We start from the raw sequence: 11,472 nt of genomic DNA, 5'->3' as shown, positions 1-11,472 counted from the left end.
TGTGTGTGTGTGTGTGTGTGTGTGTGTGTGTGTAGGCACATGGTTACTGGCTAGGGTATTCTGTTCGCGATCTTAAGGTCCTCAGTTCGACTCCCGGCGGCAGGTTGTGTCCTCGAGCAAGGCTCAAGCCCGCGCTCAGCTGGCAAAAATTAGCAGTACTTGTATTTGTATTTTGATTGACAGCCTTGCTTTGTTACATTTTCTGTCACGCTCAATTTCTCCAGAAACACGTGCGACTGTGGAGTGCCCAACCATTTGCACGTTAATTTCACGATCAAGCTTTTCTGTTGATCGGGTCAACTGGAACCCTCGTCGTCGTAACCGAAGGGTTGCTAGTTAAGTTATATATGTGTGAATGTATGAATATAGTAAAACGTGCCACAGGAAAATGAAGAAAGAACATAAGGAAAACAGTAAGTAACACACAAAGATTGTGGACATGTCATCTCTTCAGATACTGACCAAAAATTCGAAAACTTAACAATAGTATAATTCTATTGGTTGGCATCAACACTAAAATGCTGCTGGAGTACAAAAGAGTAAGAATGAAGGACAGAATGTGACAAATAGAAAGCAAGACGTGAGTCTCAAGAGCGAATGATAAAAAGGACGAGTTATGGGAAGGACAGGAAAATATATAAAAGGTAGGTATCAAGGCACGAATGAAATAAATAAACAGAAATTAAATGAAACAAGTGTCTGTATAGACGGAAAGCCTTTGCGCTATACGACAGAATTAAACATGTATAATTCTAATGAAATTTGAGTAAATATATGTAGAAAGACACGACACACGAGCTGAAGGTAAATTTGATATCATTAACAGTAGCTGAAATACCCAAACGAATGGAAGATAAAGGGTGGGTAGTTTTAGAAACATGATGGTCAGGTGGTTCCTTTTTGGAGAGTAGAGAAAGAAATGGTAGTTGTTGATAAGTCCTGAGGTCGATTCGTTCGACTAAAGGCGGTGCTCTAGCATGGCCGCAGTCAAATGACTGAAACAAATAAAAGGAATAAAAAGTATAATTTAGAAAGAGTCACAGAATATAATTACGCCAATACTAATAACCTTTCTATAATAGGCATAAGACCTGGAACCTTGATGGAGAGTCCAAATCGACGCTAATTCTCAACTGGTATTTCATCGACCCGAAACCTGGAAGAAATGGTCCTACCTATTCTAATGATTCTGCCAGTTTACCGCTTTGCCAATACTCTTTTCTACTCTAGGCAGGGGGCCGGGGCCAGTCGATTAGATTGACCCCAGTACGCAACTGGTACTTAATTTATTGACTCCCGAAAAGAAAGGTGAAAGGCAAAGTCGACCTCGGCAGAATTTGAACTGAGAACGTAGCGGTAGACGAAATACTCTTAAGCATTTCGTCCGGCGTGCTAGTGTTTCTGCCAATTCGCCGTCTTACCTCTTTGCCAATAGTAAATTAAATAAATATGAGATGCAGGTATGTAGTTCTTACCTTTTAGTCACTATAGTGAAACTTACAACAGTTCCTGTGTGAGTAACATCTGAAAGAGAAATTAGACTTAAACAAAAGACCCATGTAGCGCTCAGCAGACATTTCATTAAATAGAGGATAATTTACTTATAATTATATAATCTGAAAAAGAGGTAACGTCGTGATGACTGGAACTCACATTTTCTCTCACCTACAGTTTATATAGCTGATCACTGTAATGATGGCTATTTTAGACATAAACGATAGTAAATTTAATCCCAATGTATGAGATAAATATGATATTTTCGCTAGTCCTGAATAACACATGATGAATATCACAAACTTTAGAGACTCCCTGGAGAAATACTGTTAAATAATTAGTATCGTATTTTTAGGATAATTTTTAAGTAATTTAATTTAATTAATTTTTAAACACCAGTTGCATTTTGCTTGACATTCTTTCAGACAAAATCAGTAGCTGTCGTACATTTACTGTATTCGAAAGAGCTGAATGTAGCATTCATCTTGATATATGTCGATATTACCAATATCATAAACAATTGAATTATTATCATTAAAAGTGATGTGTTTCATATTTTGTCTTTTGTAGCTTTTCACTGGCACTATGCACTGCCGGTTTCGAGTTGAGACCACGTTAAGAAACAGACTCAAGCACTAAAGCTCTGCGTTGAACCTTGTGATACCGTTGACCAATGAAATTCTTCTAGCGAACCAGCAGCATTAGAAGAAGCATTAGCGGCAATGTCTACACTCACTCGATTCACCTTGTAGTACGCCGCTACCTAGTTACGGCGAAAAGGAATCAAAGTACAGGCCTATCGAATAGAATGTTCTTGACTTTGCATGGCTTACATACGGTTTATATATATATATATATATATATATATATATATATATATAACAAAAGTCTAAGGTCAGGAAGAGTGTGAAGTTGAGGTATTTCCAGAGAAACACTCGACCCGAATACTGGGCTATCAACACTGTCGGCTTCTAGGCCAAACCTGGAATTCCTCAGGTGTAAAACATACTAGTTTCACGACGATTTTACCGTAAAATATAATCCTTCATCAGTGAAGATGCGCCCTTATTCGTCTGACAACTAAGAAACTGAACTATCGTATATAGCAGTAACAGATCAAAGCACACCGTTAAAAGTCCTCCCGATTTGTATTTAAACGATTAGTCAGTAACTTTGTTTATTAAATGTTATATATTGTATAGAAGAAGCGTAATTCCGAATACATGGTCCATGCGTAGTGTAGATAAATATAGAGTTATTTGAGTTATTTGAAAGCTGTAATCACAAATAAACAGGGGCACCTCTGAAAGCCCGCCGAAGTAACGTTATTCATTTTTCTTCTCTTCGCTTTTTTATCCTCCCTGTTTTCTCCCTCTTTATTTCAGAGGACTATAAATTACAAGAAAATTATAATTATACTTACTTTCTTTATCCGAGAAGGTGTATGAAACGAATACACAAAACAATAAGACACTGAGGCTTTTCATCACGTGCCTGTTGATGTAGAGATATAACAACGAGAGTCATTAAAAACGGAAGATTTATTCTCAATAAAGTCGCAAAGGTCTACAGCTAAAATTTAGGTAACAATGATATTTTAGATATTCAAATTTATTTCAATGAAGATCCTAGCTTTCGACTTAATCGTTTATATATTTAGTAAAACAGCTAACTGCAACGATAGTTATAAGTATTGGGTGGTCCAGAAAGTTCGTGCCGATTTTTAAAGGAAAGAAAAATGTCAATAAATACTTGCCATTACATTTTTAACCAACCAAATATGAACCATTTTGTTACACAATGCGTCTCCATCTTTCCTTTAACTTGAAAATACCCTCTTCCCAGAATTGAGGTGGTTTCATGGCAAATAAGTCGAAAGGTAAGCTACTATAAATCGGCACGAACTTTCCGTACAACTCAATACTAATGTAAATATATAATTTAGATGAAGATGAAGTCTCGAAGCATTTGTCCATAAATGCGATGTTAAATGCGAATGAAATGTTCTTACTTCAAATGTATCTGGCTTCTATAACTGTATTTTTATTTCTGCTCCCAAACATTTACACCAGGCTTGCAGCATTTACATTTGACAAAATGTTGTGTGTGAAATGTACAGTCAGAAATATTTTTTCTATTTTCTATATCCAAGAACAGTCTTTCCTTCACATTTCACAGGAATCTAATTCCTGAATAAACATTATTGGTTGTTGCTAAACACTTGTGTCATATGATCGTCCTATACAAAATTATACAATCGATATTTTCTCCATTCCAACACTGAGAACGTAGAAAATTACGTATCTGTTTTCATTAATGGGATCACTTTTTCCTTTATCTATTAGGTATTTCAGCTACTACACTCGGTGAGGAATATCTTGGAAAAGAATTGAGGAACAGGTACTCCAAGTATATGTCTCATATCAAAAGAAAATTGTGTATGTGTACATATCCCGCAACAAGCATTAAAAGCAACCTCCCCTGGATCTGCGACAGATCACATTTCGCCTGGAAGGCTATGCCATTGCCATCTTGGAATTCTGCTTTCAGCAACCCGCTTAAAGTACAACTGGCTTAATATTGTTGCATGGACCAGGATGCAACAGTCATGCTCTGTTGCAGAGACCAGCCGTTTAGTGGATGCGAATGTCTCGTCATAAAGTTAGAAAATAAGAACATCTTCCGGGAACTAATGAAAAACGTATAGCAATAATATCCAGCTGTAATATTTTCATGTTTCTTAACAACCGATTTGCATTAACCAAAAAGCAAAATTTACAAAAGCTCGAATGATTCACTTTCATCAAATACAATCGATGAGATGTAAAGTGAACATTTGTAAATCATTCCGGTTATCCTCTCTCTTCGCAGATCTTGGACTGTACACATGCAAACAGGCAACAAACGGATTAAGCTCTACCACTACCACCATCATCATTACCATAACTTACTCTGTCTATTGTTATTACTGAATCACATACAGCCACAATGAATAATCTAAATGTTACATACTTGTTAGATTCGAACGGTATTTATATAAAGAGCTCAGTAGACGTTCTCCAGTGTGAAATTCAAACTTGATGATAATGATATAGTGTTAGTTATCAAGAGAACTTCTTCAACGCTTGTTTACCCCAGCTTTCGTTTTCTTCTCTCGTTCTCTCTTTGTCTCTCAGCTTGTTCCTCTTACCGTTTTCTCTTGTTTATACACGCGCGCATCTGTGTGTGTGTATGTGTGTGAGTGTGTATCAACTACATAATTTATGCGATGTAATTCATGTTGTTCGTACATCTGTATGAATTAGTAATAAGAAAAAAGTCATTTTCAAACATTATCAAATTTATGTCTTCAGTTACGCCAATATCCATCACTGCAGGCGTCAAAATATGGAATAAAAACACGATAATCTTTATATGGTGTTTTTTTGTTTTTTTTTACCTGCCAATGTATATTAATTACTAAAAATCGGTGCAAAGTCCAGACTGTTATTTCCCTCCCGGTCAATCCTAATCCAGCAGACGTTTCATCAATGTCATTTTATTTATGACCATCTTATATTGTGTATCTAGCTTCATATATGAAATATAGTATACACTCCTATAAATAAATTGATCTCATGTAAAAATCGGCTCCTTAGTTGTTTAAAATAATGTGAGATTTTCCATATATCACGTGTAAATGTCCAGTTTAGTTCTTCACACACATCAGAACAACTTATGTGCGTCAAGAAGTTACTTTACAGATTTCCTCAAGACGTTAGGTCACAGATTACACTGGCCAACATCATTTTTGCTGCATTGATACCAATAATTGGTATAATGTAATTTGAGTAAGCTGAATTCAAATATGAAGTTAGTTTTCCTCTGTAACCGCTAGATTTTTTTACAATTAAGATTTTTTTAATATTTTCCAAATTTTGAATACTTCCCAAGATATGATGTAATCGATCTGATAATTTTCTAGTTATGCTATCTTCAAACTAGATGGAAAAGAACAAACATCCATCCTTGAGATTCTAACTTTATTCATGTCTACGAGTTAGTAGACCACAACAAAATAAAAATAATATTTCTTATTCCAATGCAGAGTAAACTAAATGTTATCATGTTCTTTCGCCATCTGTTTTTCAGTAGAAAATATATATTATGTACAAATTATAAGTGTGTATAGTCGAGAAACCGATTAGGATAGAAGATGAAACACAAATATATCTTATTCAGGCAAGAATTTGCACTTGGAGCTTTTGCGTTTGTAGACTTCCTCGGGGAAATTTCATTTAATGTTTCAGCAGTAGTCTCCCCTCATGATTTTGTCCGCTCTTTCACGGTCCTCAGGTCTTGGCGGAAGCGCTCTCCTTGTTCATCACTTACATCTCCAAGGATTTTAACCCCGAACGCAATGTCGGAAAAAAAGCTTGTAAATATTTCTGACTGAAACAGCATAATTTATTACAAATTTGAGTGTGTAAAGACGAAAATAAAAGTTAGATATACTATAGCAAGCTGTTTCCTTTTTATTGTTATTGGTCGCTGTAAATTGCTCCTACATACCCATGGCAATTAATGAAGCATTTCCTTTGGCGTTCAATCTTCATTTCTAAGCAAGGAGAGAAATATATCAATATATATATATTTATTCAGGGTGTTCAAAAAGTCTCTCAGCAGTGAATAGATTATCTCGGAGGGACTTTGGCCACCAAGATCACCTGATTTAACACCACCAGACTTTTTTCTGGGAAGCAAGTAAAGGATCAGTGCACGAGAATAGCCTGAAAAACCCATTAACGTGCTAAAAGACGCATTCATAACCTTCACACAGTCCATACTGCATCAGACCCTCCAAGATGTATTTCAAAACATGTGTAGAAGAGTCAACTTATATATTGAAAATGAAGGACGACCCTTTCAACACCTCTAATAAAGTTTTTTAAAGCCTCATAAAATCTAATATATTCTTTTGTAGTCTTATACCATCTTAGAAATATTTATTTTGCAATAAAATACTTACTGTAGAGATGTTTTTTGAACAGCCTGTATATGTTAGTTGACACAGCTGGCAAATATAAAAGCAGCGCTATATGCGTAAACTTGCGCTTAATATACCAAAACCCAATTTAGATAAATTTACTCATCTATTCTAGAAAGGTTGAACTAACAAACAGCGAAAGCCAGCTATATGTATGTGGATGTGTGCGTGTGTGTGCATGCATACGTGTGCGAATAAGTAAGTACCACCACATTAGTTACGAAATGGGTGATCATGATGTCAGAAGTACATATAATTTGATTGAAGCTTGCTTCCGAACCACGTGATTCCGGGTTCAGTCCCACTGCGTGGCACCTTCGGCAAGTGTCTTCTGCTGTAGCCTCGGGCCGACTAAAGCCTTGCGAGTTGATTTGGTAGACGGAAACTGAAAGAAGTCTGTCGTATATATGTATACATATGTATGTGTGTGTGTGTGTGTGTGTGTGTATGTGTGTGTGTGTGAGTGTCTGTGTATTTTTTTGTGTCTTTCTGCTTGTTCCCATTCCATCGCTTGACAACCGATATTGGTGTGTTTAGGTCCTAGAAACCTAGCGGTTTGGCAAAAGAGTGTGACAGAATAAGTACTAGGCTTACAGTCAGGCCATGCATGCCGCATTCATTTGATTTTCAACGAATTTTATGAAAGTCAGACCATCCTTTTCCATCCTCAATTTTCTTTCCAAGAGAAAACTTGAAAACGTCCATGAGGCCAAAGACGAAAGTGTCTGTATTGAGCTCATTCAAATTTGTACACCAAAACCTCTTTCATCAGAACTTGCGACAGATAAAGCTACATACCCTTCCTGACCTGGCGGGGTGATTTTCACATCTGATAGTCGGACCCTCTCTATACCTGGAAACGATCTCAAACCAAGTACATGACACCGAACAGTTCTGATGGGAGGCTATTTATTCTGACCACTGAGCAAATATCACTGTACATTGCAGTGACCTAGCCTGAAATCCAGTGGATACCTGTCAGAAAGCTGGAAACGTCTGAAAAGATTTGTGAAGCTTTTGCATCCTCTCTCCTATCAGATTAACTCACACAGTTCATGCATGCGTCCAAAATGGCGTTTCAATGACACACTAGGACTAAAAAGAAAGATGTCTTTCGAAGACCTGCAGATGTCCCATGGAATGTAGCCACCCCATCCCTGGCGAAATTGCTTATTAGTTTGGTATTTGCATCTGCTTATGTCTGCTTCGACTAACTTATCGCGATACCTTTCTGAAAACCTGTCTGAAAATGACACTAACCGTGCTTCTAAATTCCGTTCGACGTGAAGAGTGAAGATGCGTACATCTCATCGCTGCGATGTTCGCATGAAAACTCGTGCCTCAAAAATTGTGGTCTCATGGAAGGCCACTACATCTATATCTACAGACCTAAAGATGTTGAGCAGGTGGGACTGCTAGCAAAACGTTCGAGAGCTATGTGCATTCACTCTGTCTATTGGATAAGGAAAGTGAACAAGCCCACCGACCTTATTTCCGTGGAAAGATAGATGTCTTGTTCTCCTGGATAGCTGTGTTTCTACAAGTAAATCTTAGTTAATATTCCTTCTAAATCTTTTATTCCACCAGGATTATACTTGATTTTTAAAAGAGTGTCTGTTATATCTTGCCCTATGATTTTTGTATGAAAGCTATTTGTTAATGAGATATAGTCATCGAATGGTGTAGTAATGTTCGTAGGGTGTTAGATGTGGTCCATTAATTTTCTATGATTGTGTCTATGACCGTGTGTAACAGACACTGTTCTGGCCTTTAGTGTAAGCGAAATTTAGCACCTAATTTATGGCTGCACCTTGTTTGAACTTGTGTTTATTTTTCTATTGTATTTTTGTTGCTTTGTGATTTCTTTGTTGTTGTCCCTAATGTTGATGATGTAAGATACTTTTAGGGTGTTGTTTCTATTGTTGTTTGTTGTTAATGTTATTTCCGCTCCTGATTTTATTGCTGCTGTTATTTTAGATGCTACTTTACAGCTGGTGGAGGCACAATGGCCCAGTGGTTAGAGCAGCGGACTCGCGGTCATAGGATCGTGGTTTCGATTCCCAGACCAGGCATTGTGAGCGTTTATTGAGCGAAAACACCTAAAGCTCCACGAGGCTCCGGCAGGGGATGGTGGCTAACCCTGCTGTACTCTTTCACCACAACTTTCTCTCACTCTTACTTCCTGTTTCTGTTGTGCCTGTAATTCAAAGGGTCAGCCTTGTCACACTGTGTCCCGCTGAATATCCCCCGAGAACTACGTTAAGGGTACACGTGTCTGTGGAGTGCTCAGCCACTTGCACGTTAATTTCACGAGCAGGCTGTTCCGTTGATCGGATCAACTGGAGCCCTCGACGTCGTAAGCGACGGAGTGCCAACACCGGACTTTACAGCTGTCACGGTAGCCACTGCTGCTGCTGTTGCACGATGTTGTTGCTGACGTTGCTGTCTTTTGCCGCTGGTTGTGTTGTATTTGTCGTTCTATTGTTGGTGTTGTTTGTTTGATACTCTTAGCCGTAGTAGAGGCCCTCTTCCGGTAGTCACTTTTCGTTGTTGTTGCGGCCAGAAAGCCTTTATGTGATCTGAGGCCCTACGTTTGGAAGGGGGGATTTTGTTTCATTATGCTTATTTAGTAAATTTCTACTAGGCGTACTAATATTTCTCTAGGGTACGAATTACAAGATTCAGTGATTTAACTTCAAAAATAATATTCCGTTCGCATGTGAGGTTAGTATTCCATTTCACACTCGAATAAATTTCAAGATTGATGGTCCATTTGTTTGTATTCCGATTTCTAAATGTATGAGAGTGTTGGTTACAGCTTCGTTTAAGATGTGTAGAAGTTGAACCCCGTATATTCCTGTTCAATTATAAATGGTAAAAATGTATTATTATTCTGTCATTAACTATGCATTTGTCGTCCAAAGAGCAGTTACTATGGTTCATGCTGTTCAAATTTCTTTCTTTGTATGTGTTACTATCGTTGGTAAAGTTGAGCATTTGGGGCAGCATATTCTCTGGTTTGGCACAAAATAAGATGGAGTGGATACTAGGATAAATTTCATGTGTTTTTGTTTAAATTTTTGTAGCAACAGCTTAGGGTGAGAATGAATTCTAATGTGGATGTTAGAAATAGCTAAGTTTAATAGGGGGGGGGGTTAAACCACGTTATATCACTTGATCTAGTTTTGTTAGTGTTTTAACAGCTAAGAATGTTTGTAATTGATTGCTGCATGTAAGGTTCTATAGAGTTACTTGTGTCTTTAATGCCTTTTCTGGCGACGGTTTATTGAAATAAAAAAAGCTACTTCGTTAAAAATTTGTACCTTCGACGCAAAGAGAAATCAGAAATTCTAAGAAAATATTTCTTAATAAGGTAAATAATTCGATACATAATTTAACGACTTATCTGTTTCCTTAAATGGTAGTAGAATGACTTACAAACATCCAGTGTTTTTCGAGAAAGTTTAGTTTGTAAAGATTGTCTTCAGTAATCGTGGATAATCAGTTACCATAAAAAAAGTCGTATGCGCACTTAACATTGCTGGATCTCTCTGTGTTGCAAATATGCACAGTAGGTTATCCTTTTAATATAGACTACCCTCTAAGATCGGAAATTTATATGAGACTCTTAAATTATTTCTGATAAATCTGTTGAGCTCCTGATCACGATAAACAGTGCTTGAGATAATTTACTTTTATCGATATTTGATGCTTTAGAAATTATTTCCTAGACATGTATGAAAATTAATGGTAAAATCGAAGACAATACTTAGAAGCAGGAAAGTTATTGAGGAGTAATATTCTCAATATAAAATTGTAAACCATGTTTACAACGATAAAATGCAAAGGCAGAAAATTGATATCTCTACAAAAACATCTTTATAATATGACAGAAAACATTACTGCAATGAGTGTGTGATGGGCATGGCATCTCTTGTGTTATGATTGTAACAATAAAAAGGCTACAGAAGTCGAGTGTTTGTTAGTAGTGTTCATTCAACTTGCTAAACATAGCAGGCAGATCCTCCTCAAGTCTCACATAGCAGCCGAAAAATGTCTGAATAATGAAGAGTGGCCACTGCTGGAAAGGCATTCATCAGTGGTCAGCTTTACCATGCTTAACTTAAGAGGTTAAGTCACAACAACAACAATTACTTTTTACAGTAACAGAGTGAAGATCTGCAACGCGAACAGTTAAAAAATTAAATTAACGGAAAACAAATTATTAGACGATCGTTATAGATTACTGTAATTATTTATTTGTAGATCAAGTAGAATCTAGAGGTTTAATAAGAACAATATATATTGTAGTACATAAAATAAATATCCAGCGGATTTCTTGTTTGAATCTGCTATAGTTTTCTAATTAGTATATAGATAATTATATTTTATCAAGGCAAGACAGTATCAAAAACGCGCCATAGCAAATTTATACGAGAAAAACAAGGAACAAATTAAAAAAGTCAACGTGCCAACAGAACAATCGATGTTTTGAACACTGTTTCTTCATCAAAGTAGGAAGAAGGAAAAGAAAAAATGATAAACGAAATGGATGAGAAAAAAAAGAAGACATCGATTCTTTCATTTTCTTTTTCGGCAGCCCTCAAGTGCCGTTTGTGAAAGACTTAATGAGTGGCACCGACAGTTTGCTCTCCAGAAGGGGTTACATTTACAGAAGAAGCCATCACAGCAAGTTTCATCTGGTGTCCTCGGCACTTCAGCACATTTCCATTGCCATTGTGCACAGAGTATGTCGTTTCTCTTATGTCTCCCTCTGCCAATAAAAAGCATTGCAAGAAAGAATAAGACTGTGAATCAAGCCGTAAAAATATTCGGTGTTCATATTTACTTATGCAAATGAAGGGTTCTACAAAATGATGTGTAAATGTGTTGATAATTGAACACACACACACACACTCACACACACACACACACACACACACACATAAACA

The 11,472-nt window shown here is 36.9% G+C and overlaps 2 protein-coding genes across 7 annotated transcripts in view; both read right to left on the bottom strand.

The window, feature by feature from the left end:
- The window catches only part of LOC128250516 (uncharacterized), a 73,340-nt gene extending 68,560 nt beyond the window's left edge, over positions 1–4,780 (bottom strand). The window contains exons 1-3 of one of the 3 annotated variants that reach the window (XR_008266520.1): positions 4,507–4,775; positions 2,918–2,988; positions 1,476–1,524 (exon numbers count right to left, since the gene is read on the bottom strand). Coding sequence is in view for 1 of the 3 variants with exons in the window: in XM_052975678.1 (XP_052831638.1) it covers positions 1,476–1,524; positions 2,918–2,981 (113 nt within the window). In the remaining 2 variants the exon portion in view is untranslated. Of the gene's footprint in view, positions 1–1,475; positions 1,525–2,917; positions 2,989–4,506 lie in introns of all 3 variants that reach the window. The other 2 variants (XM_052975678.1, XM_052975677.1) reach the window with 2 other exon arrangements.
- A 5,976-nt stretch (positions 4,781–10,756) lies between these two features.
- Positions 10,757–11,472, bottom strand: part of LOC128250511 (uncharacterized) — a 15,901-nt gene continuing 15,185 nt past the window's right edge. For all 4 annotated transcript variants that reach the window (XR_008266519.1, XM_052975670.1, XM_052975671.1 and 1 more), the window contains one exon: positions 10,757–11,294. Coding sequence is in view for 3 of the 4 variants with exons in the window: in XM_052975670.1 (XP_052831630.1) it covers positions 11,102–11,294 (193 nt within the window). In the remaining variant the exon portion in view is untranslated. The remainder of the gene's footprint in view (positions 11,295–11,472) is intronic.

The sequence above is a fragment of the Octopus bimaculoides genome, chromosome 22, assembly GCF_001194135.2.
Source record: "Octopus bimaculoides isolate UCB-OBI-ISO-001 chromosome 22, ASM119413v2, whole genome shotgun sequence".
In the NCBI taxonomy this organism is placed as follows: domain Eukaryota; kingdom Metazoa; phylum Mollusca; class Cephalopoda; order Octopoda; family Octopodidae; genus Octopus; species Octopus bimaculoides.
This window is presented reverse-complemented; position numbering and strand designations above follow the sequence as displayed.